Below are 25,333 nucleotides of genomic sequence, written 5' to 3'. Positions count from 1 at the left end.
CCTGTGGTCAGAGAGCTCCTGCTGCCCAGTAGTCTAGACGACGCGACATCGCCCCCTGCTGGTAACTTTTTACATTGTCGCTGCAGATGTGCAATGTGAAGGGGCTACACTAGTGGGCCACCAGATTGTCCGGGTGTCACGGACCATGCTTTTCTCCCAAAAGGCACACATTTTAGAGGTTCCCCGAAGCATATTCACCCCACAACTCACCCTGGTGTGTGTGCCACTGCTGAGGTGCCTGGGAGCAGGACCTGGATTTTTGGGGTACCCACTCTCCTGTTGGTTTCATGAATGGTTCTGGGTGAAAGGAGCATTGGACACAGCACTGGGCAGATGCATTCCAGACCTGCTCCACAGGGTCAGATGGGCTGGGATTCTGCCAGGGCCTGGGTCTGCAGGAGTTGTACTTACATGTCCTGCTGGGCAGATAGGGAACCCACTGCAGGGATAGAAACTCAGGCTGGGAAGTTCAAGGGCATTTCCACAGGAGCAAGAACATAGGCTGGGCAGACACAGAGACCTGGGCTTGGCATTTAGGAGGCCAGAATGGCTGGTTTAGGAATACTGTATTTGATGTCTAACTGGGTAAAGGCATGGAACAGGGCTGGGCCAGCTAGGGGCTAGCTCAGGATGCCTTGGCTCTGAAGGTTCTGTACTCACCAGGTGCCCTGGTGGTGCAGGGGTGGAATGCAGGGGTGATGCAGGAGTGGTGTAGGGTGACATGCAGGGGTGACATGCTGGGGTGACATGCAGGGGTGACTATTGCCTCACTGATCCTTTTCTCTGCACAGACCCAAGTTCTGGGGGACCCTCAGCCTCAGAAGAGCGTGTTGCTCAGGAAGCACTGGAAGCCCTGCAGCTAGAGAAGAGGCTCAGTCTGCTCTCACACTCTGGCCGGCCAGGCAGTGGAGGTAGAGTCAGTGGCTGGTCTTGTGTGGGCTGCAGGGACCTCTCTCCAAGTACTGTCCTCCCCTCTCCACTCTGGGCTGCACAGCAATCTGTCTGCATGGACTGTTGGGGTCCCCTTGTGTCCACACTCATGACCCTTCTGACCTGTGTAGGTAGCCGTAGTTTATCTCAAGCATGCCTTTTTCCTCTTGTTCACTCATTCTTCATTCACCCATCCACTCATCCACCTATCCATCCACTCATCCATCCATCTACCCCTTCATCTATCCATCCATCCATCCATCTATCCATCCATTCATCCATCCACTCATCCATCCATCCATCCATCCATCCACCCACCCATCCATCCATCCATCCATCCATCCATCCATCCATCCACCCATCCACCCATCCATCTATCCCTCCATCCATCCACCCATCCATCCATCTATCCACTCATCCATCCATACATCCATACGTACATACATACATATACATACATCCACTAATCCATCCATTTACCCATCCATCCATTTCACCTGCTTGGACCCCACAGCAGCCTCAGTTTCTGCTTTGTCTCAGGGGATGATCGAAGTCTATCCAGTTCCTCTTCTGAGGCCAGCCACTCCGACATCAGCGCCAGCAGCCGGCTCACCACATGGCCAGAGCAGACCTCGTCCTCAGCCAGCACATCCCAAGAAGGACCAGGGCTGGTGGCTGCCCAGGGCCCAGGAGAAGCCATGCTGGGAGCCTCAAGGCCACCCCTCAAGCCACTGCGGCCTCGGCAGTTACAGGAGGTTGGCCGCCAGAGCTCATCTGACAGTGGCATCGCCACAGGCAGCCACTCCTCCTACTCCGGCAGCTTCTCGTCCTACGCTGGCAGCAACCTGGACGTCTGGCGGGCTGGAGAGGAATTCGGTTCGCTACTCAGCCTGCCCCCTGGAGCCAGCGCACCTGAGCCCAGACTGTGTGCCTGCCCACCTGGGGCGGCCGAATACCAGGTGCCCACTTCATTGCGACATCACTACGACACACCTCGAAGCCTGCGCCAGGCCCCCAGAGACCCAAGCCCAGCTTCTCAGGGCAGCTCTGACCACAGTTCAGCCACAGACTTGGGTGGTCAGGCACCCACGGGGTGTCCCTCCAGTTGGCTGGGAGCTCGAAGACGGGGACAGGCGTCAGAAGGCCCAAGCAGTGAAACTGTGTTGCCGGGTCCGTCCCCTGGCGAGTGCTGGGAAGCAGGCAGCCCCCATGCAGGGCCGTCTCCAGCTTTCTTTTTGTCATGTTCAGTCTGTGGCGGACTCAAGGTAAAGCCCCCTCCCTGAGATAGCAGGCTGGCCGCTGCTGCCAAGAGCTGGATACGCCCTTCCAGACAGGGGAGGAGGGGCCCCTAGCCTCTTAGCAGAGGGGGTACTCTCTGCTGCTTTGAGAAGCCACCAGACCTGTAGCAAGGGCCTCAGGGGCAGGGTAACAAACACCGGGCTGTCTTCTCCTAGGTGGGCTCCATGGCTACCAGTGCTGGAGGCAAGTCAGGTTGAGGTCAGGAGAGCCCCTGATCCAGCCTTTTCAGGATCTTCTCGCCCCTGGATGAGGCAGAAGGCCGCCATGCCCATGGGCTCCTGCTACCTAGTACACTGCTGGGGGCAGAAGACCTCGGTGGCTGGAGTCACTTCTTAGTGACAAGGCTTGGCCTAGTCCACTGCCCTCTTCCTGGATAAATGACCCTCTGTCACTGGTCATTTCTGCAGTATACAGGCACACTTCCTATCCAAAATCCAATCTACCACGGCTTCTCTAGACTCCCTAGTCTGTGAGCCCGAAGCTCTGTGTGTGCAGCCCATAGATGGGGCACAGTCTACATGTGATCTGCTTTACACATCACCCTGTGGCACCCACAGGTGGGATCGGTGTCCCATCCCATGGGGAGGAAACTGACGCTCAGGAGGCTCATGACTTGCGGGGTCTGTGACATTGACAGCACCCCCCCCAACCTGCACACTGCAGATTGGTCTGTTCCTGGGCCCCTGGAGGGCTCTGAGAACAGGGCTGCCTGACAGGAGTATGCATCACCCCCAGAGGCTGAGTTTGCCCAGGGCCCCCAGATCTGTTTGCTGGAAGGTCTCCTGTAGAACCTTCCAATAGTGTTCCCCTGTGTGCCTCCTTGCTGGGACCAGGAAGCTGGTGGCCAGGACCAGGTGGAAGAAATAAGGAGGGCTCTGGCTCTGCCCACAGGTCACCCTGGCTCTGTGCTTGGGTGTCTACCGCCCCGGGCTGTGTGCTCCCTTGCACAGAACAGAGGTGCTCCTCTTCCCCATGTAGATCGGTGTGGCTGTGCCCACCCCTCACGCATCCCTCCGTTGGCACCTACAGTTCCAATCTGGCAGGCCAACTCACCTGTATATGCCTCGAACTGTACCTGCACTGCGGCCAATCATGTTGCTCTATCGCGTTTTTAAAAATCTGTTTGTAATACATTCTCAGACTGGAAATAAAGTTATCTTTTCTTACTGCCTTGCCTTGTTCCATTTGGCCCACCCCCCCCCCCACCAGGCCTGGGACTGAGGAAACTCCAGGGGCCTAGCCCTCAGCCTGAGGTTGGGGTGTAGTGGATGGGGAAAAGAGGACAAGTGGCTTTGAGTAGTCCGGGGCTGGAGACATGGTGTGGAGGGGGGAGGGGCATATAGCCATATAGTATTTTATCTTCCCATGCAGAGCTTGCTCTGAGCTCAGACTCACCCAACCCCAAACCCAACCCAACTCATTTCATTTTCCCTGTGCAGAGAGTACTCCAAGGAGCAGCCCCTCCCTCCCCACCTGCCCAGTTCCATTCTTGCTGGCAGCCCTGGTGGAAATTGGAAGCCTGGCTCCCCCCTTCCCCCCAAGCTTCTGTGTAGGGAAGAGCAGGGTTTGGGGCTTGGCCACATTCACTACCCACTGACTGGGTACCTCTGGGAGCCTCAGTTTCCTCCTCGGTTGATGGGTAATCGTCTCACCTCATGGGCTGGCCTGAGGGTCTGATTGGATCCCTATATAAGCATCCAGCTGATGTGTGTTTACTAGAGGGAGCCAAGTATTCTTCCTGCAAAAGGTCTGAGATTGCAGATCCCTGGACCAGGGATCCAGCGGGCGGGCTGGTCAGCCAGGGAGGCAGGCACTGCTTGGGCCCAAGCCCTTTTCTCTATACGTGGCTCTCTGTACTTCCAAAGGTCCTTCCTGCAGCAGGAGGAGGGGCACCCAGGTGGGTAGTCCTGGTAAGGTGGAATCCATGCTGTTGCAGCTTGGATATCCACCTGCCACCTGAGGAAAGCTGGCCTGGGCCCTGAGCCTGGGTAGCTGGGGATTGGCATGGGGGTAAGAAGAAAGGAAGCACTGTGAGACACTGAGAAAAGGTGGAAAGTCCCCAGGGGAAGGCCATTCCAGGCTCTTCTGTCCAGCCCATCCCTTGAGACATATAAATATGCCCCAGCGGTTTGCAAAGACATAGGTAGTTAGGGCTCCATGTGGAACCCAGAGTCCCCAGCCATGACCCTTCTTCATGAGATGGGGTAGAGACTTCCCTCAGGTCAGGGGCCTGCAGATGGGTTGACACTGGTCTCAGACCTTTCTCCTCACACACAGCCCACCAGAGGGCTAAGCTGATCACATGTTTTTCTTGTCCCATTGTGATCCACCCATGCCTAGGGTCTAGTATTGATCCTGTAGCCATGGCCCTTCCTGAGCAGATGCCCTCCCTATGTGGGGACTGTTGAGGATTTAGCCTTTAGCTTAGTGACAAAGCATACCCTCAGAGGCCTGTATGTGGTTGGCTCTAGGGTGTCCAACTCTCATCCTGGGGACTCTTATACCTTCTTGATTTCCAGGGCTGCACCAGAGCGTTATAAATGGTGATGCAGTTAGATCTGTGTGCTCTGTCCAGGGGCATCCCCACCTGCACCCTGGGCATGTGACCATCCCTCTCAAGGCTGGCCTGAATAGTGCTGGCTGTCAAGTTCTCCCTTCTTTCCTCCCATCATGAGGTCCCACTACTAAGTTTCTCCTTCAGGGTTACTGGGATTGGGTGACTCTGCAGCTACCTGCTCTGACAGGTCCTTACGTAGCAGGTGCTTGGGATGTTTGAAGCCCTAGGCTGTCAGCCTCTACTTTCTCCCCAGCTGGAATGGGGAGGTCTATGCATGAGAGAGTGAGTGTGCCCAGCCCTGGCCTTTATCCTCCCCACATCCTCCTGTGCAGCTGACTCTAGGCTGTTTCCTCTCATGTTCCGTCTACTCCCAGTCTGGCTCTGCCTGAAACAGAGGTCTGGGACTCACTCTCACCTGTGTCTCACCTGTGGGCTCCCAGGAGGGCTCTGTAAGGTATGGGACAGCAGGCCAGGGACAGTGAACACTGTGGTCACTGTGGGCCATGTGGTCATTTTGTTTCACAATCACAGGCTGCTTAGGTAAGGAGAAGTGGGGTGTAGCTGAACCATGAGCTAGAAGGGAGTAGATTAGGGACCCTTGTTTATAGACTTCCTCAGAAGACCCCTGGCTCATCTGTCTTCTGGACTATGGTGTCTAAGAACAGAGGGCTCTAGAGGAGGCTGCTGTGTCCCTCCGGGTTACAGGTGGTCCAGATCCTCAGACCTAAGTCATTTTTGGAGTTACCATTCTATTTCTTGGGGCTCAGGGGGTGGGGCAAAGGGTGAGCAGGATGTACACACTGACCCCTGTTGTCTTTGGTCTAGGTCATGGCTACTTCATCCCCTGGACTCACTGTGACACATCCAGGTAGGCATGGCTTTGGACCCCAGGACTCAGTGTAGGGATGAAGGGTTTAGAGTTAAGGGGAGACCCCTGTTAGATGGGGGAGGGCAGTGGAGTGACAGTGGCATTTGGGGAGCCTAGAAGAGATGCCCAGGGGTAGGTGGCAACCTGCAGATAAATGAATGGCTCTGGGGCATGACTGTGGACAGGAGTGGACAGTGGACAGTCAGATCATGGTCTGTGGCTCAGGAGTGATTTGAAGGGTTAGGTCCTAGCTCTAAGTGTGTACCAGATAGGAAGGTACACAGGACAAGGAAACCAGCCCAGGGGTTCCAGCTTTTCAGGACGAGTTTGCGGAAGAGGTGGGACTGTCTCAAAGGACTCAACCAGGACCGGAGAGTCCTTGGAAGAGGCCTGGCTGTCAGCAGAGGATACGTCCCTGACAAGGGCAACCCTGGAGGATTGGGAGAGGCTCTAAGTCCTGGGTGGCTGGAGGCCAAAGATACCCTTGTCTCATCAGTGGATACAGCAGATCCCTGGGTCTCTTTCAGAGCTGAGTGTTGCCTTTGGAAGGTCAAGTAGGTAAGGTCCTGTAGGTAAGATAGGGCCCAGTCAGACCCAAGAAGGCAATGTAAGGAAGCAGTGGGTGGGGCCACAGGCAGGCAGCCTCAGCATACTGGCCAATAGGAGAGTCCTAATCCCCTCTGTGGTTGGGGTTTCACATCTCTATTGCTCAGCCTGAATTCTGGGTCATATGGTGTCTATGGTCCAGAGTCCTCCCTGACATCATGGAATATCAGGGTTGGCCCTCACCATTCAGGCACATACCTCTGTTTACCACCTAAGGCTGGTGGTATTTTACTTTGATATGGTGGATTCCCCATCCCAGGATCAAAAGGGGCAGAAATAGAGGAAGCACCTCTTGAGGATAGGGTCCTCTCCCTCTGAGGGCAAAGGCGGGGTTACATGGGACGTAGGACCTTGACTCTGACAAGGGACATGTGGGTTTTCTTGGAGGACTAGGACCAGAGATGTGCCAGGTTATAGCAGGTGATCACCCTGCAGTTGTGGGAAGGGAGACGGTCAGGCAATGCTGTCTCGTTGTCTGTTGTGCTCTACTTAAGTATTTGAGTGTTAAAACGATGCTGGCCAAAGCTAAAGCAGAATTAAAGTACCAGGAAGGACATGGGACAAGGAGAACCACACCTTCCTGAGCAGCTGGCCATGCTCCCTTGGGAAGACAGTGAGTTTAGCTGGAGAAGTGGCACCTCACGGAGTCTAAACAGCACCCCTCTGGCCTATGACTTTGATGTCGGTTGGTTCAGAACTATCTATCTCCCTGAGTTTAGGCTTCAGGTTTCTCCTGCTTTTCCTTGTTCCTCTTTAACTCACCTGTCCAGACAATCTTGGGGGGTGCCCAGACTTGGGTAACATATTCAAGCCCACTGAAGCATGGAGCCAGACCCAAGCTCTCCCTCTTCTGCCCTCTAGACGCAATGGCTCCACCCAGACCGCGGCCAGAGTTCACCTGTGATGCCCTCTCCTCCTTCCCTTAGCCATGCCCCTTCTCCAGCCTGCCAACTCAGTCCTTGGGGGGGGCACTTTCTTGCTGCCTGACTGGCAGTGCAGACTGGTACTAGCTGGCCCTCCACCCTGCTGGCTGAGCCTCCTTTGGGAGGTTTTCTCCTGTGGTGATGGATTCTCGGTGCTACAGATGCACCAGATTCTCAGAAATCCTTCGCCTTAGATCAGAGATTTCCTGGGGATTGAAACTGCTGAGCCTGCCTTCGCTTGCCAAGGGCTAAGACAGAACGTTCTGTGAGCAAGCAAAGCTAGCTCCCTGATTGGAGGCCCACGTGACCCTGTGCAGTAGATGAACCTCACCGTAGCTTGGACAGTACAGGACTTTAAGATCTCCAAAGATGCACACTGTGTAGTAGGGGGTCTGCCCTGGAGTCCCCCTAGGCTGGGGAACTGGTCCAGCCAGAACTGCTCACTTGCTTCAGCGACTGGTCAGAGCATGCACCCCCACAACCCTGGGGTCTCATCTGGCTGTACTGGCTGATGGATATGTGACTTGGGAACTTGGGGCCTCTGCCTCGGTCTCTCCGTGAAGAGCAAACTGTTGCCACCTACTACCATAGCCATGTCAGCAGCAGGAATGGGGAGGAAGGTGGGAGGTCCTGACTGAAACCTTCAGGCAGAGCTATGTCAGGGTGGTCATGGCAGGGTGGTCAGGATCTGTGGGAGACAGGCAGAGTCAGGCCTCTCTCTCTCTCTGAACATGGGGTGCAGAAACAAGCTTATCTGAGGGACTCTCAATGTCCTCAATCTGAGTCCCAGCCCTGAATTGGATCCTGCAGTCTTGGCATGTTCTACGGGGCAGGGACTTCACCAACCTCTCTGTGTCTCGGCTGCTAGTGTTTGGAACAGAAGGAGTGACTGCTCTTTCCTAGTGCTCCTAAATGGTGCTTTGTGCCCCATTCTACATGGCTGTCCCCCACCCCATAGGGACAGAATTACAAGAATGCCACCAGAGAAAGGTCTTGGCTTTGCCAACTGTGTGCAGGGTCCTGCAGGGAAGGGGCTGGGGTCCATCCAAACAGTTCACTTAGCAGCAAGCCTACCAAGAGCCCCGCCTGCTGGGCAGGGAGGGTCCCTTGCTCCTTGGACTATGTGCACACGGCCCATCAACTCCTAGGACAGGGGTAGGGGTGGATTCTTAAAAGAGAATTCAAACTGGGGGCGGGGTGTCCATTTTGCTGGACACATAGAGATGTTGGTTATGCTCTGCCCACAGAGGGGTCCTGGTGGGAATTACCCAATCTATTGGGAGTTACTGCAACAGCAGCCTGCAGCAGGACAGAGAAGAGGGTCAGGCAGAGACAGAAGGGATATGCTGGTCCTGGAGAGGCAGGAGAGGAGACATTGTACTAAAAGGGCGCCTGGGAGGGTGTAAGATGAGGTTTGAAGGGACAGAGAACATACCTTGTGGGGTCCATAGGGGTGGGTGCCTGGACCAGGTAGGGGGCAGTGTTTGAGTTCTAAAATCCAGTGGGAACTTAGGCACCAGTGAGAATGGGAGAACTGGGTAGGGTCTCCATGGTGAGGTGGAAGGTGGGAGGCAGGAATGACCTGTGAGGAGTGGGGAAGCTCTGTTTAGTGGCTTTTGGGAGACCTTATACCTCCCTTGTATCTCAAGGATCTTCTCTCCACAGGCTCTCCAGGGCTCATGACTGCTGACAGCCCCGGGCCTGAACGGCCACACATGGAGACGTCCACGTATGTGAATATCCCCATCAGCCCCACCTCCAGACTGCAGCTGCACTACATGGACCTGGAGCTCTCAGGGGCCATCGGGGGTGTGCGAGGTGGGTTACAACCGGGGGCCTCACAGGGTAGTTGTGACCTTAGCTTTGGACCTGAGCCCCGGGTGCATCAGCCCTGGCTAGAGAGCCCTTCCTCAGAGCCTGTTAGTGACCTTCCCAAACAGCCAAGACCTTCAGCTCCTGCCCACCTAGAGCTGCTGCCCAAGTCCTGCCAGGATTACTGGGATGGGGATGGAGATGGATCAAGAGTGCTCACTAGTTCACCGGAGGCATCTGCAGAGGGCCCGGCAGGGGCAGGCGGGCTGCGGGCTGTGCCTGCTGCTAGCTCCACTCACTGTGGGCTGCTTTCAGGGGCCACTGCCTCCCGCTACGCCCAGATCAACATCACAGCTACGGAGATCGCACATCGCGTCGGGACCCAGCACGCGCAGACCCGGGAGGAACGACTGACTGAGCTGGAGCAGCGGAAAAAGGGGCCCTGAGGTTGCAGCTCAGGCCCGGGGCTGGCTGAGCCCCTGGCCAGCTGGACTGTCCAACATGGCCAGGAAGGCTGTGGTTGGTCTGCACTTTGGAATGAGTGGTCATAGGTTCTGGGCCCACACCATATCAGTTCATTCCAATGTGTGAAAGCAGTGTAGCAGCCCCCTCTTTGCCAGTGGGGGCTCTCGCCCAAGACTTGACCTGAACAAGTTCTGCTAGGCCGTGGGGCCACCGACAGGCTCATCTCAGGTATCGGTAGCCTCAGTGTCTGCCACAACAGCACTGCTAAGCCACCCAGGGGAAATGGAAGTCCCTCAGGCCTGGAATGCAAGCTGTACTACCCATGGCGGACGCGGAAACCATGATGAGGGCGGAGCACTCTGAAGTGGTTCTGCACTCAGAGGGACCTGTGACATGCCACTGCTGTACCACTGACCAGCTCTTCTGCTGGGACACTGCAGCCTCCCTTACCTTCCCCTACAGTGTCTCTCTTGAGCTAGGTCCTGTACCTTGAAGGCCATGGTAGGACAGGACCGTTCCCACTTGTCATCTTGTCGGGACTTACTCCAGCAGTCGGGTAAATAGTTTTAAATCCCTACTGTTATATTTTCAACAATTTATATTTTTTTCCAAAGCTGTGAGGCTTTCCACACGTGATTTGTGCCCTGGACTGGGTGGGAACATCTTGCTGCTGAGCCAAGGGGTTCAGGAATGGGTATGTCTGCTGCTGCCAGATTGGCATTTACAGATGTCCCAAGCTGTTGTGTGGTCTCATCTTAGAATGTCCCAAATCAGTCTGCGACAACCTTTTTTTTTTTTTTTTTTGTTGGTGTTGGTGGTGGTGGTGGTGAGTCTCTTCTCTAAGCTTCTGAACGTTCCCAGTCAAGAAATGTTAGTGTCATTGGTTGGTGTCACTGCCTACAGGCTCCTCTCCTGGGCTGGGTCCCATGTTTTCTTCCTTAAGCCTTCATCTTCAGGAGCACCAGCAACTGAAGAAACGGTGCATAACTGATGCTTTGGCAGCCATGTCTAGAGATTAATTCGGTCTTGCATTCAGCTGTGTTAGCTCAGCACAGTGCTGAGATTCACACGTTCAGATACTGTCCCGGCGTGTCAGCACACCATACGTTATGACTCCAACAGTTCTGCTCAGGCAGGTTGCTTACAGCTAGGAGCGAACTTGCTAGGATATTCTTGTCTCGGGACAGGTTGTACCGTGGAGTGGTGTGGCTTCACCACTGCACACCCCACTGTGCTTGCACGAGCGTGACTGCACACAGAGTCATACATAGCTGGGGACTCTGCACTCAGCCATCTCACTGGAAGACTGCACTTCCCAGCATCCACACAAGCCGGCTGCCCCTTCTCATGTGGTATCTTCCCTGGAGAGGGAAGAGCCTTGCAGTTTTGGTCAACCATGTGCTCATATGCTCAGGATAACTTGACCTTCTTGCTTCTGCTTCCCCAGTGCTGGGACTACAGGTGTGTGTGCTACATCCCATTCACGAGGTGCTGGGGACTCACTACAGCTCTGGCAACTGAGCCCTAGCCCTTCATTTTCTGCCATCTTTCTCAGTGGACCCTTTATTGAGCAGATCTCAACCTCTCATGAAGTCCAACAAACTTTCCTCAAGTAAACCCTTTAGCTCATTTAAAAGCTTGTCCTTACTTTAGGAAAACCATTTCCCTGGGCTGTCCTGTATGTTTTGTTTGTTTGTTTGTTTGTTCTTGTTAGAGACAGGTTTTCTGGAACTCCCTCTTTAGACCAGGCTGACCTTGAACTCAGGCTACCTTTGCTTCCTGGGGATCAAAGACATGCACACACCCCTCCCCCACCCCCAAATCAGGTTCTAGTTCTTACTGGCGTAGTTTTGCATACTTAGCTTATGACCCATTTTGCATTGTGTCTAATGCAAGGGGACCTTAATCATTCCCCAATGAGCCAAGTGGCTCCATCCAGCTCCTTTTACTATGAAGACATTCTTTTCTCAACCCAGATACTTCTCTTGCATCTACAAGTGCACTCAGATCCCTACATCCCTGTCGGCCACCACAGGTCACTCAGCTTCCATACCATCTACCTATCTACCAGCATGCTGTTAATCTTTGAACTGTGAGCTGCTCATGGGAACTTACCTTTGGATTGGAAAAAAATAGAACACAGGTCATTTTTTCCAGAAAGAACGCTTTATCAAAGACATTTTATTTCATTGTGTGAACTCACGTGCCACAGCACACGGGGTCAGAGGACCACTTGCATGAACCTCTTCTTCACCATATAGTTAAGTTAGGCTTAAGCAAATACCTTGACCTGCCAGCCTGAGGACTTTCAATCACCATTGCTAGGTGACAGAGCATTGCTAGCCAGGACCTCAGCTAGGTTTGTAGCTTGAGGTTCCCTTGCCATAGGAGTCACATTCACCCAGGGATGTTTGCAGGGTCTGACCTCCAAGAGCATCAGGAGTAGCCTCCTGACTGAGGGCAGCTCCAGAAGCAGGTCATACCTGCTTCCTAGTTAGCTGGGGGCTGTATACCACTCACACTGAGATGGTTCACTGGGCTAGGTACCACTACAATCACATTTTACTTCAGCATGCCCATTTCTAAGCCCTAGAATGCAGTCACAGCCTCTGGCTCTAGGGATGCAGACAAACATTAGAGAAGGTACATCTGATAGCCAGGCGTTCCCTCTGCAGTTGACTCTGAGCCAGATGTACATGTGTTGGGTTGAACCAGAAAGGCAGAGCTGCGACCCTAGCAATAAGAATTTCTCTGGGTCTCAGACACTATGGCGGGCTCTGGGAAGACATTTACTAGTGCTGGGAGGGACACATCCCAGCCGGCCGGGATGGTGGCAGACAGCGTGGGTAAGGAAACACACTGCCTGCTGCTCTTTGCTGCTGATGCTTAACCCACAGGCTTCTTGCATAATGCCCTGGAGGTTTTGCCCATATATGAGTGTGTATGAGTGTTCACTTGTGTATAGGTATATGTGTAAGTGTGTGCACACATCAGAATGAGAATGCCTCCTCCCATTATACTCCACTTTTGCTTATATTTCTGGGATAGCTACCCAGCTTACCCTGGCCGTCCTTTCTCTTCCTCTCAAGTGCTGGGACAACAGGCAAGTAAACACAGCAAGACATTTACATGGCACTACAGATCCCAACTATAGACCTCAAGCTTGCCGGGTGAGCATTTTATTCCCTGAGCATCTTTCCAGCTTTGATATTCTTATAAACATGGTTAGCTACGTACTCCTGATCGGCAGATCTGTTTTGAGCTGAGATCCAGCAGCTAATAAACTCAGTGACCTGATCTTAAAGGATCAGCTGCTGGGGTCAGATGAACTTTTGGCTTCTCTGTGTGAGGGATCAGATACTGAATCTGGATATGGAAGCCAATCAGGGTCTTTTGGGAGGCAGAAAATGTTCCCCCTACAAGATCTGAAGGCTTTCACTTCTGCCATCTTTGTTCTGAAGTCTCTTGATTTAAAACTGTCTGGGGTCAGGCCCCCGGGGGTGGGGTGGGGAGGAGGGAAGGGTGAGTGAAGTCGGGGGAGGGCAATGCTTCCAGGGGGTAGACCAGTTTTCCCCATCCCTCTTTCCTCTGTAACTTAGTTTGCCATGGTGCCACCTTTGGCTCAAGTGGACCCATCCCTCGAGATACCAGGCAAGGACTAGATGGCTCAAAATCCTGCCATGTATTTAAGGACTCTGTACATAACATTTCCAGTGGCAGATTTATGTCATTTCAGTGCAAACAGTTTTGCTACAGCATGGAGACCAGTCATCTCTCACTGGCCAAGGCCCTTAACCAGGGTGGTGACAGCTATACTTGCTTGAAAGAAAAGAAGTCCTTGCCAGCCACAGCAGGATCAGACTGGTATTTCAAAGAATCCTCCCTGCCACTGTGGTCAGCCACACGAGTATGCAAGCTGATGACATGCTGACAGCTCCCCGTGTCTCCAAGAGTCTCTCTAGGCTGCTGCTGCTGCTGGTGGCTTCTGGTCCTCAGAGCTCATTGTGCCGAGCCCTTGAGACCCTGCTGGACAGGTCCTGCAGATGCTTCTTCACCTGTTTAAGAGGGACACCTGTCAGTGGGGACAACATGGCAAGCCTGCTATCAAGAGACAGCTGAAAACTAGGACTAAACAGTCTGGCTCATCTTCCACTATACAGCCACCCAGAACATGTCATAATTAAGGACAGAGCTCAGTGCAGACTTAAAAACCAAAGGAATACTACAAAACAAACAGCAGGAAGCAGATCACCCCAAAGGACAATGACACTGTAAGACCCTATGGTGGCCCATGAAGGTGGTGACTCTTCCTCATAGCATTGGATGCCAGCAGGGGGTTGCAGAGAACTCCACTTCTGACCCCTTAATACCACAAGGACATAAAGAGCCATACTGGACCCTATCAGACCTGGACCAGGCTTGATCTGTGTTTTTTATGAGTTCTCTCAAAGTAACAGCTGCTAGCACTAACCTTCATATGAGACCTGTGACTTGACATCAGTGGCTGGCAGGTCTCAAAGCATACCATGTGGTCCTGGCTCCCCTAGTTTATTGTCCAGATTCACAGGGCCCCTCACTGCAACAAATCTCTTGGTGGCCAGGGGCAGCCAAAAATATGCTTGAACTTCAGCCCCGTGAGAACATCTCCATACTACTCCACTTCTCAGAGTTTACTTATTTTTGCATAGTTAACACTCTGTGTGCTCGACTTGGAAAGGTACAGGAGGGAATCTCCCATGCTGTCTACAGCCCCAGATCCTTCCAGAGGCAAGGGTCCTCGGGGCTGGTCAGACAGCTGGAGTGCCTTTGCTTGTTCATATTGTTCTGCCTCAACTAACCCAGAGGTTATTCCCTAAAAGGCTTCTGGTGACCCCCCTGCCTCTGCAGGTCACCTATGTCACATCCCAGTGTGGCCAGCCTGGGATTCAAGCCCATATACCTCAGCAGGCCAGGAAACAATTCCTCGTCCAGAGGCTCCCTGCATGCTACAATGCTTACTGTCTTACATGTCTACAAGCATGTACATCTTACATGTCGTTGTCTACAGGCATGATGTCTGCTGGCAGTGCCGGCATCTCCCACACTAAGTGCCCGGCCTCTCACGGTTCCAATGGACTACATTTGTGCTACCCTGAGTCAGGAGGCCATGTCTAAGGCCCACGTGTAAGCTGACCAGGACTGGGTGCAAGGACAGAGGAGTGAAGGCGGCGTGCCTCACCTTGTAGCCCAGCTCCTTGGTCTTCTCCTCCAGCAGCACGTACTTCTCCTTGTTGCGGCTGATGTGTTCGGGGTCACCGATGCTCTCCACGTGCTTCAGCTTCTGGTGGGAAATCTCCAGCTGCTTCTGGTAATGGTTGTGCTTTTCAATCTTGGCCTCGAAGTGCTTGAGCTCCTCCTAGGGGACATCCGGAACTCGGTTTCCCCCAGCACAGAGCCCCGAGGTGCCTGTCTCTTCAGCAACGGTCCTGACCACTGCCGTCAGCTACCCGGCTGCACACCTGAGAACTGGCACTTGCTTACTGAGTCTCTACACAGGATTGTCCACCAGAATGTGGCAGCAGCAGGGACCTTTGCACTCCCATCCCTGGACACCTTCTTTCTCACAGACTCCAGAGAGTCGCGTCATCTTACACCTTCAGGAGATCATGACTAAGGCAGGCTGGATTTTGGGATCTCAGATCTCTTCCCAGGGCCCCAAAGCTAACCCCCCCATGAGGATGACCTCATGTCTACCTCATTGCCCCTACCCCTTAGGGCTCCTTTGTTTCTCACAGGCTTCCTGCTCTCTTTTACCTCATGGATCCAGTGATCACCGGAAGGTCAGGGGCAGCCTTCGGAAAGCCACCCCTGGAACTCCTTGGTCACAGACACTCTGGAGAAGCCTTGGATGACTTGGGGACCTCAAACCATACAGATCCCAAGCAGATCCTATCTTACTCTAAACAGCAAGCAACTCTCAACAATCTTGTTGAGAAGATATTCCACCCACCAGCTTCCAGAACTCTGCCCCACCACACACCCTTGAGTAGGTGTGTGCGGCCGTACATCCCTCTCAGCACCTCACAGCACAGAGCCGTGCCACACACAGGAGTCCCTGAGACTGTTTACCTGAGTGGTGTGTGACCACCTGCTACCACTTGACTGCCATCCAGGATAACAAGGACTGCAGAGGCCAGGGGCGGGAAGGAAAGGGGCCAGGACAGAAACACTTTGTGGGATGAGGAAAAGGAACAGAGAACACGATCCCATGGAGACCACGATAGACGGCAACACAGCTTTGCCTCCCAGTTTCCTTACCCTGAACGACTCCAGTTCCTTTTCGGTGAAGTTGGCAGACTGAGCCAGGTCCCACAGATCTATCACTCGGGGCTCTTCAAACTCTGCAAGAAAGCAAGGGCGATCTGTCTAGGTAGGAAGCATGTCAGGAAACACCTTGGTGTGGCGTGTGTGGGGGCGGGGAGCAAATGGCCCGTCATCCTGAAGGAATAGTGTGTGTTGCATCTTGGGAGCACTAAGTACCTGGTCTGCGCTCACAGCACCAGCTTAGATGAAGCATGGTTGAAACCTGGCTGAGGCCGTGAAGGGATAGCATCCTCTAGACCTGGAATCACCTGCTACCCCTGCCCAGGACCATCAGCCTGCTCCTGGCTGTCTCAAGGTGGGTCTGAGTAAAAGCAGCGGTGAGATAGGACCATGAAGATCCAGCTGGGCACTGGGGAGGTTTGGCACTAAGTCAAGGCTGAGGCTTGCCCATTCACATTATAGCTCTCATGATCCCTGGACTGGGATAAGCAGAGAGCCACCGAGCAAGGTTCCCTGGCCTCTGGCCACCTCTGAGCCACAGCAGAAAATTCTGTTGTCCACAGGGCTCTTCCTACCTATGACCCAAGAGAACCCTGATTTTCCACAAAATATAGGAGTTAGGCCTATATATTCCTATAGGCAGACCAGTAGGAAAAGCCAAGGGACTGTTTGGATGTAGCTCCCTGGGAGATGGCCCACGGAGGGCAGGATGATGGTTAGAGAAAGAGGTGACACCCAACCCATTGACCATGGCCAGACCCCCTTGCATAGCCCCATTAACCCAACAACAGTAAGTCCTCAGAGCTGATCTATGTGATAGATTGGTCATCTCCACAGCAAGCAGTCTCTGGAGAGGGAGCAATAACTTTCGAGCAGTCCTGAAGCCCAGCGCCACAAGAGCATACCATGGCCTGGCAGGTGCTCCCCAGAAGGAGGTTCTGCCTGGGCCCATGCTGTTTAAGGCTGTGCATGTAGGACTTTGTCCACTGCTAGACACAAAACTAGGCACCACTACCCCCAATCCCACACCCTGCTGCCCCAGGGATGGACAACAAGCCTGGCCCTATCACTTGCAGCAGAAGCTGCCACCTTCTTGATACAAGGGCCATGGGCCAGCATAGGATCAATGGCAAAGTTGGCCTCTACTGCCAAGAGAACTCCTGTGTGAGATTACCAAGGCTGAAAAGATAGCCACTCTGTTGCTACTTCAAAATAATTTTGGTGACAGGACTGATGGCCGGCCCAGAGCATTTTTTTTTTTTTTAATTAACCTGTATTTTATGTGTGTGAATGTTTTGGCTGAAGGTATGTGTACCACAGGCATACAGTGCCCACAGAGGCCGTTAGAGAACATTGGATCACCTGGGCCTGGAGTTACAGCTAGCTGTGAGCTGCTATGTATGTGCTGGGGATAGAACCCAGGTCCTCTGCAATATGTCAGTACTCTGAATCACTGAGCCGGCTCCCTAGTTCCTGTCCCAGATACTTATGTTGCAGCTCTAGGAAGTGGGGCCTAAGACAGGCCACTCTTCCTGAGTGTGACAAGTCTCCTAGGTACTTCTGGGTCCATACCCTTGTCCCCAGGGCTTACCAGTGGTGGAGCCATAGCCCTGGTGGCTGACCTTCCTCAGACGGTCTAGGCCCTGGTTGATACTACGCAGTCTGTTCTTCAACTCACTGTGCTTGCTGGTCAGGGTGTCGCTCTTGATGTGAGTCATGTCAGCAGGGCTTAGAAGGTTCTCATACCCTTCTGTGGAATAAGACACAGAATTATTAACAAGAATTGGCACCCTAGTGGCCAAGATGGCCCCACGTCCATCCACAGGGCATGACTCTGCAGCCCTCAGAGCTAGCTGATAGATGTGCTTTTTCTCTTACAAACACCTAAGTGTGGAGTCTCAGTATCTGTACCCAGAGGCCTGCCCCGGGGTCCTCCGTGGTCCCTAATGGCTCCAACTTTCTGAGGCCCCCTACTTGGCAAGGTCACACTAGTCAGAATGCATGATGGCTGGCTTAGGTTAGGGTGGTGGCCTGCAACATCAGGGTACCTCAGAAGCAATCCAATAGCTGTACTGACAAAACACAGCTGATCTAGAACCCAGATGCATTCACGAACATGGGTAGAAACCCAAGAGAAGCATCCCCCTCTCCTCCCCACAACCGTGTTCCACTGGGCCCAGAAGGCGCGGGTATGGGCAGACCTTCAGCTCTGCTCAACGTGTCTAGCAGCACATTGTACTCATGGATCTTCTCTTTGTAGTGCAGAAACTCCCGCCACAGCTTGTCCAGTTCTTCACTGGAGAACTTCCCTGATGTCTTTGCCTAAGAGAAAACAGCCTGGATGACCATGTCTATCCCGTCACCGGCACACTCCAAGGAGTTTGTCAGCTGCATCCTTGCTCCAGGACAAAGAACTTGGGGCTGTTCTCATGCCCTGCAAGCCTTGTGACCCTCGACTAGGTGTGTGCTCCAGAAAAGAAAAATCAACTTGGAATGGGCAGTGTCTCTTTTCCCCGATGTCCCCAGATTTGACAGGGCTGGCCAGAGAAGGAAAGGGAAGGATGCTGAGGAAGGTGCCTACATCTGCTTAACTCTTCTGGCTGTGTAGACATTGAGAACAGCAGGGCCATCTCCATGGTCCAGCAGGCACCAGATCAGTGTAACCCAAACAGGCCATCCCAGGAGCTGGACCAAGTGAGCCTGTGGCACTGAACCCCTGCCATATGCCAATGCCCACCCCACACCTGTGCTCTCTGCTTAGGTCTGCACCACAAAGCAAAGATGGGCCAGACCCAGTACTGCCCACGTTCCCAATCACACTATCAAGAGCCCACACCAACATGTGCACACAGCTGAGGGCCCCTTTCCTAAGCCCAGAAGCAGGACCACAGGCCAGACAAAATACAGGACGCACAGCTACCTGACCTGACACCTGTGTGATTTAACCACACACTGTGAAGAGCACATCTAAGACTGTAGTCCTGATAGCTAGGAACAGTTCTGATAAGCAAGAGTAACCAACCAGGACAGCTCGGGCTTCACAGAAAGGAGAATATGCGTATAAGTCATGTCTCACGGTGAAGCTGGACTGGTACAGAAGAGGCATCAAGGTGACAGCAGAGACAGAGCCCCACATGGTAGCTCTCCACAGGTCCGCACAAGTGTCAGAAGAGAAGGGAAAATGGCAAGTGATACCTTGTGCCACAGCTTTTCCAGCCTGGGGTCCCCCAGCTCATCTTGGATGTCTTCATTGAGTGCGTTGCTATGCGCCATCTGGGTGTCCTTCCTCCCATCCAGTCCGTACCTGGCCAGGATGACTAGAGAGAGGGCATTTGATTTTTACTGGACACTGTCTCCCTTAGTCGGCAGAAGCTGCCACAGGAGCCTATATGAGCCTGTTTCTCATTTTCTAGAAGATTCCTTTCACCCCTTTCACGAATGGCCGCACAAAATCTGGAGAGGGCATGCACCAGCTTAGCTTGGGTGCTCAAGGCCAGAGGCTTGCAAGGCATCCTGGGGGCTCCCCGCAGACACTCCCTGCGTGAGCCCTCCTGAATCAGGTGCTCATGGGCAGCGAGGGTATGGCCTAATGTTTGGACTGTATCTTGATGCTCCCATTTCTGGAATATGCCCAAACCCCACCAAAAAACAAAAACCAAACCAAACCAACAACAATAAGACAAAAACAAAAAGACAGGACTGAACAGACTCCGGGGTATCAGGGTGACTGCTCTCAAGGGCAGAGAGGCCTAAGCTTCTGCTTATCTGCTAGGGATCTGACCTTTAACTGCGACCCTATCTTCTTCAGAAAGGGCACAGAATTTCTGTTGTGTTACTTTGTCATAGCTAAGCTGGTGACTCACTGATCCCCCAGCATTTTCTTGGGGCCTTCATCCAACAATTCTCATTGGGCAGGTCCACATGGCACCCCTGTCTCCATGTCCTAGTGGATCAGGGGCCACCTGGCTCACAATGCAGCCTCCCCACAGTTCCTTCTGATGGGCTCTGCTTTCAGCCATAGCAACCCTGCAAGTGTCCCTGTTGCTCAGTTTGCACCCATCTTTGGGGGTTGTCTACCCTTTTCCCGGGCCTAAGAATGATGGTGCCTCATTTTGCCTGGAAGCTTGAACACCCCTTTATCCTCTGGAGTTGGAATAATGTGCTGCAAGGCATGCATTCCTGCTGCTCTACATGTGTTCCCAGACAGGTCTCTAGCATTCCTGATGACCATAGACAGGTCAGGAGGTATCTGGGCAGGCAGCACGGGTGCATACACTGTGACTTGATCTGGACTCCATCAGATCTAATTTAGATCTTACAAAACTATTTTAAAAGTGGACAGTGGCTTGGGCCTATAATGTATGATACTTGGGAGGCTCAAGCAGGAGGAATGCTTGAGTCTTGGAGTTTGGGAGTTTGCACTTTGAGCCTGGGCAACACAGTAAAATCAGTATGCTCAGATACCTCTTAGCCTCAGAGCCAGTGCCTGGCACTGCCTCTGAAGCTTTGCTGCCCAGCCGGAGCCTGCTCATTGCTTGTTACCATAGGAAAGAGCTGTCACCATCACCCCCAACCTGGGTAGCACTGGTGCCTGAGCTATGTCAGGGAAGGAGAGCTTAGGAAGGGAACACAAGCTCCATCAGACTTGGGCCCATAGGCAAACTGCTCAAGCATCTGTTTCTTACACCCAGGATCTGGGTCTGAACTCTGCATTTTGGTCCCCCAGATGTGGGGCCAGTATTGACAATGACTTGAGCAGTGGAGGGAGGGCCCACATGGACCACAACCAGAAGGTAAGTGTATCAGTAGGCACCCATCTCCAGCAGCAAGAGCGCCACCAAGTGCTTAGAAGAGTCAACTTCATGTGTCAGCTCCTAATCCTGTTAGGTCCCCAGCCAGGCCACCAGCATCACCCAAACAGAAAACCTTGCTCTATGGAGGCCAGACCCTGTCAAGCTGGAAGAAGCTAAACCCCACCTAAAACACTGGCTAGCCAGAGAATGGTGGTCACTAGCTTTTTCCTGGCCTTCTGCATTCCTCCATTTCCTGGCCTCCTCTCCTGGGGGACCAACTCTACATTCAGCATCAAGTCTGAGGAAAGGACTCTCTATAAAGGGCGACTCCGGTTACAGCAGAGACCTTAGCACTGAGGGCTAGTTCTCTCTCACAGGAGGGTTGGTGGCCAGTCTATGGGCTATGTCCTGAATGCCACAGGGTGGCACAAGATGCCTGACTGTGGACTGAGGGTGTGAGGAGATAATCTAAGTGAAGTACATACCCATCCTCTAGACCTAAGGATCCATGTGTGCACTGAGTACGCATAATGCATAGGGCATGTGAGACTCTGCCCATCTTCAATGTCCACACAAGGAAATGCTCACAACCTGCCTTGCCAGCACTGTCCGTTTGTTCTGAGATCTGGCTACTTCCTCATCTGGCGGACAGCATCCTATGTCTCTTTCCTAGCCAAACAGCTCCAGAGCCTTTGGTTGCCTGGGCATCAATGTACCAAGTCCGTAGCCCTGACTCCCTCCCAACATTCATAAAACAGCACAGGAGCTTTGAGCATGCCCCAGGGCGTCTGTTCTCAGATGAGCTACCTCACAGGCTGCACTTGCTGTCTGTCACAAAGTCTCCCATCCCTCAACTTGGCCTGGGGGCTGGTGGCTGCACACAATGTGAGAATAAGAAGGTACCATTGAGGTTGTGGACCAGTTTGGCTTCTTTCTCCCCATCTTCGTCTAAGCCTTCCACCTTCAGCTTCTTCCAGTTGAGTTCGTCCCTTTCTTGTATCTTCAGGTCAGAATGCAGCTCGGCCAGCCTCACGGGAGACAGATGAAGCTGCCCAAGAAGAAAGAAGCAACATTCGATAAGGCACTGTGTGACAGACCATGGGCAACAAGGCTGACCTGGGGGAGGGGGAACTAGGAGTTCAGAGTGGACAGGGCTGGAAGTCACTGACAAGGCACACAAGAACTTCAAAGACTGACACCCTATGTCAGGAGCCAGCTAGAGACACAGCTGAGGCAAGGTCTAGAAATCCCAGATCCAGGAGGAAGCCAGGGCTGTCAGTAGCCTCCTGCAGCAGGGTACTACATCTTTTCCCCTCTGACGACTGGAGCTATGGAACAGGTAAAGGATACACCAGAGAAGGGCTGAAGAAATGAGTAACTTTCACAATAAGTAGAAGATAAAAGAATTACCACATAGTAGAAAATTAAATTTACAAAAACTTGCCAATATAATCTTACTTTTTTTTCTTCCTGAGGTACTAGGACCAGATCCAGGGCCCTGTACATAGTAGGCACACTTACCACAGGGAGATCCTATCTCAAAATCAGTCAGGAGGACATGCTCCTAGGGGACCTGGGGAGTCAGCTCCTGTAATCTGAGTACATTCTGTGTTAGGGGATGAAGCTGGGTCTCTGGGAGTATGTGGTAACCTGCAGAGGTTTCCGTACCCCAACTTCAAGGAGAGTCCTTTGCTCCCCACATTGCCCACATTGGTATGTCAAGTCTGAGTTAAGTCCCCCACTGAATGGCTCACAGCTCATCATCCTAAGCATGTCTATGAAACAGGAACTGGGTAGTGCCAGAGTAAGGGCATGAAGGGTTAGACTGGCATGAAGCAATGTTCCTCTCCCCCCAAATCTCAGATTGCCCAATCTCACAAGATGGGCAATGCCTTTGCAGAGTTCCCCCATATCCTAATGTGATACTCCACTCCCTGGCATATCAAGACAGACCTCAGTTCTTCTAAAGGTGGATTGGGAATTGGGTGAGGCAAACAGCTCTGCCAAACTCTTACTTCCGCCCCACATTCCCCACATTTGATAAGCTACATTCCATTCTCTGTGGTGAGTTTTGTGTTTGGAAAACAAAGAAACAGACCATAACACCTCCCCTGGATGGGGAAGGAAGTCCACTGAGAACCAAGAGGCTACAACCCAGGAAAAGCACCTTATCTACCTAAAGCAGTACAGGTGGGGGCTGACTGCATAGATAATGACCCCACCCTGAAGGACAGAAGGCCCACCCCAGAGGTTTACATGAAAGATAAGAACCGGGAGCTCTCCCCCGGAGCTCAGGTGACTGAGCAGGTAGGAAGCTGGAAGCCACGCCATCTAGAAGGAAAAGCAGCGGAACTCAACCTGTGTCCTCAAGGACTAGGCTTGGAAGTGGAGGGACAAGACATCTTATAAGGGAAGCCACTGGAAGAAGGTCCCGCTCGGTTCAGCAGAAAAAGTGAACACATCTCCTGCAGAACTTTAGGGCTAGAGGGTTGGAAGGACATGCAGCCCAAGGCTTAGACAGGATGAGGAGAGCAGCCATCCTAATAGTGACATGGAACTATGGACAATCAGAAACACAAGCTGATGCTGCCACAAATCAGTGGATATGGTGGAGGACCTAGGAACCATGAAGGCACAGAGTGAGGACAGGCGACCTGCCACAGTAGGTCTGCAAACGTCACCTACATGTGGAGGACTTGGGGCTACCTTCAGAACAAAAGGGGTCCCAGGATCTATGAACACCAGACTACCTTTCTCCAACACAGTATCTGCTAATGTCCTCATGGCCCCATCCTCGTCTTATTGGGTAATCCCAGGGGAAGCACACTCATCACAGCGGGCACCTGGAGACAGCGTCAGGGACAGCAAGCCTTTTACTCTAGATGGTTCCCACTGCCCCAGCGCTCTCCACACACCCACGCCCAGCTGTGCTCCTGGCCCCTTTCTCCAGAAAGCAGAATTGCTTTTCCACTCCACAGGGCTGTCCCAAACCTGTGCAGGCTGGACACTGTCCCTCTCTTGCAGCAGCCTGTCAAAGTTACTGGTTGGGCACTGTGCTGCAGAGCTGTCTGTGAGGTGCCACTCCCCTTCCACAGAAGCCAACTTCCCAACTACCTCTCCATCCTAACCCTCCAGGGCCAAAGTTCTCCTCGGGTTTTCTTGTAAAGCTTGCTCATAGTCTGCAAATTATTTACTCTCCTCCCAAACTCAGGAATGTTTAAGGTGGAGAGCTAAAGGGTGCCTTCTTCAAGCTGGTGAGGAAGATACAGTGGCCCTGACAGTCTGTTTATGAATAAATACCTAAACAAAAGGCCCAAGTACTGGCCTACGGCTGTAATTAGGGAAGGGACTCAAGTTCCAGGCCAGCACTCAGGCTCAGGATATCTCCAATCCAAAAGGAAGAGATTAGCATAGGGGCTAAATCTGACTTCAGCCTTCCCCAGGTCTGGTGTAGTGTCTACCTATACTAAGGAATTCCAACTCCCTTGGGAAATGCTTTACCCAAATTAACCAGCTTCACCAGCAGCCAGGTTTCTGTTGTTTCTGTGCTGTCTCATCTCAGGTCGCCTGTTTTTCTTCTTCCATAGGGGTAAATAAAGATAAAAGACTTGCAAGCCAGACCCCATGTAGAAAGCACCCAGCTACCTCCAACTGAATAATTGGCTCTTTGGAAAATTGGCTTTTTGGGCAGAGGTGTGCACAGCTAGGAAGGGTAGGTATCACTCATTATTTGGGGTCCCTGATTGCACTAAAGGCACCACAGCCCCTTACAACCAGCACCAAATTCCTTTTGGGTTTTTGGGTCTCTTGCAAGTGAGATCAAGATGGTCCACCTGACACTTAAAGGGAGGCAGTAGAAAGGGTAAGCCGTCCTCCGTCCCATCGGCTATGCTGGCTTCTTGATCAGGGGCCTGCTCTCCTTCGTTTCACACGCAGTTCCTTATCTCCTCCCCCCCAATCCCCCAGCTCACCCGCTTGGCCTTCTCCCATAGCTGGTTCAGCTTCTCCATGCGGAACTCCTCCCCGGATTCGCGCTTGGCTGCCATCTCGGGCTCGTTCTTCTCCCGTGAGTACTTGCCGCCATGGCCCGCTATAGGCTGGGGCACAAGCAGCAGCTGCAGTAACAACAGCACCAGCAGCTGAAGCCGGGATAGCTTAGAAACCCCCTCTCTCCGAGGCGCCATCTTCCTCTGCAGAGCTTGTCGACTGACAGGCCTGCGTCCCGTAAGACCGCCCACATACGGTCCCGCCCACCAAATAGGCCCTCCAGGCCCCGCCTCCTTCCCACCCGATCCCGCCCACCACAGGCCCCGCCCAAATGACTGCCCACTTTTCGGTCTCTTGCTCCGCCCTGCCTACCGCCCTGCCTACCGCAATGATGCCAAGGCGTTTTCACGCTGGGGCTGCTGCAACCTTCAAAGCACCAGCCCGGCTCCTGGGTTACTTTAAGGAGACGAAGCTGGGAAAGCCGGGACTTGCAGCCGAATGGAGCTACTTGGTCTCATCTGAGCATTTACGCGCCGCCCCACTCTTGTAATCACGCAAGAAGCGCGGTGGGAGATGGCTTTGCCATTAAACCCAGGAGCAGCTATCTCAGCTCCGTCTTTAAGACACATCCTAGACACTTCCCTTCCGCACGGCTTCTGTTTGAAAGACTTTGTGCACCTGCCTAGTCTCTTTCCACCTGCAGCCCTATCCAATGAACAGAAGGATAGAAGCCCTATCTTATCCGCAGCCTGCCTCTTGGGGGTGTGGCCTGGTGACAGCCTGGTGCTCT

General features: G+C 53.0%; 2 protein-coding genes across 4 annotated transcripts in view; one reads left to right on the top strand and one right to left on the bottom strand.

Moving 5' to 3' along the window:
• DOK7 (docking protein 7) overlaps positions 1-9,984 on the top strand; it is a 29,220-nt gene extending 19,236 nt beyond the window's left edge. For 2 of the 3 annotated variants that reach the window (XM_080927405.1, XM_080927406.1), the window contains exons 6-10: positions 792-911; positions 1,471-2,195; positions 5,612-5,654; positions 8,849-9,001; positions 9,311-9,984. In XM_080927405.1, coding sequence (XP_080783531.1) covers positions 792-911; positions 1,471-2,195; positions 5,612-5,654; positions 8,849-9,001; positions 9,311-9,441 — 1,172 coding nt within the window. In that variant the 3' untranslated portion in view covers positions 9,442-9,984. Of the gene's footprint in view, positions 1-791; positions 912-1,470; positions 3,397-5,611; positions 5,655-8,848; positions 9,002-9,310 lie in introns of those variants that run through there. The other variant, XM_080927407.1, reaches the window with a different exon arrangement.
• A 1,675-nt stretch (positions 9,985-11,659) lies between these two features.
• LRPAP1 (LDL receptor related protein associated protein 1) lies at positions 11,660-24,762 on the bottom strand. Its single transcript, XM_080927453.1, has 8 exons — positions 24,528-24,762; positions 21,460-21,604; positions 18,959-19,080; positions 17,965-18,085; positions 17,355-17,513; positions 15,758-15,840; positions 14,679-14,855; positions 11,660-13,515 (listed from the first exon to the last, which is right to left on the bottom strand). The coding sequence occupies exons 1-8, from the start codon at positions 24,738-24,740 to the stop codon at positions 13,453-13,455; spliced, it is 1,083 nt and encodes a 360-aa protein (XP_080783579.1). The 5' UTR covers positions 24,741-24,762; the 3' UTR covers positions 11,660-13,452.
• Positions 24,763-25,333: the final 571 nt, after the last annotated feature.

The sequence above is a fragment of the Micromys minutus genome (genome assembly GCF_963924665.1).
Source record: "Micromys minutus genome assembly, chromosome: 1".
In the NCBI taxonomy this organism is placed as follows: Eukaryota; Metazoa; Chordata; class Mammalia; order Rodentia; family Muridae; genus Micromys; species Micromys minutus.
Note: the sequence above shows the minus strand (reverse complement) of the source record. Positions and strands in the feature narration are given on the sequence as shown.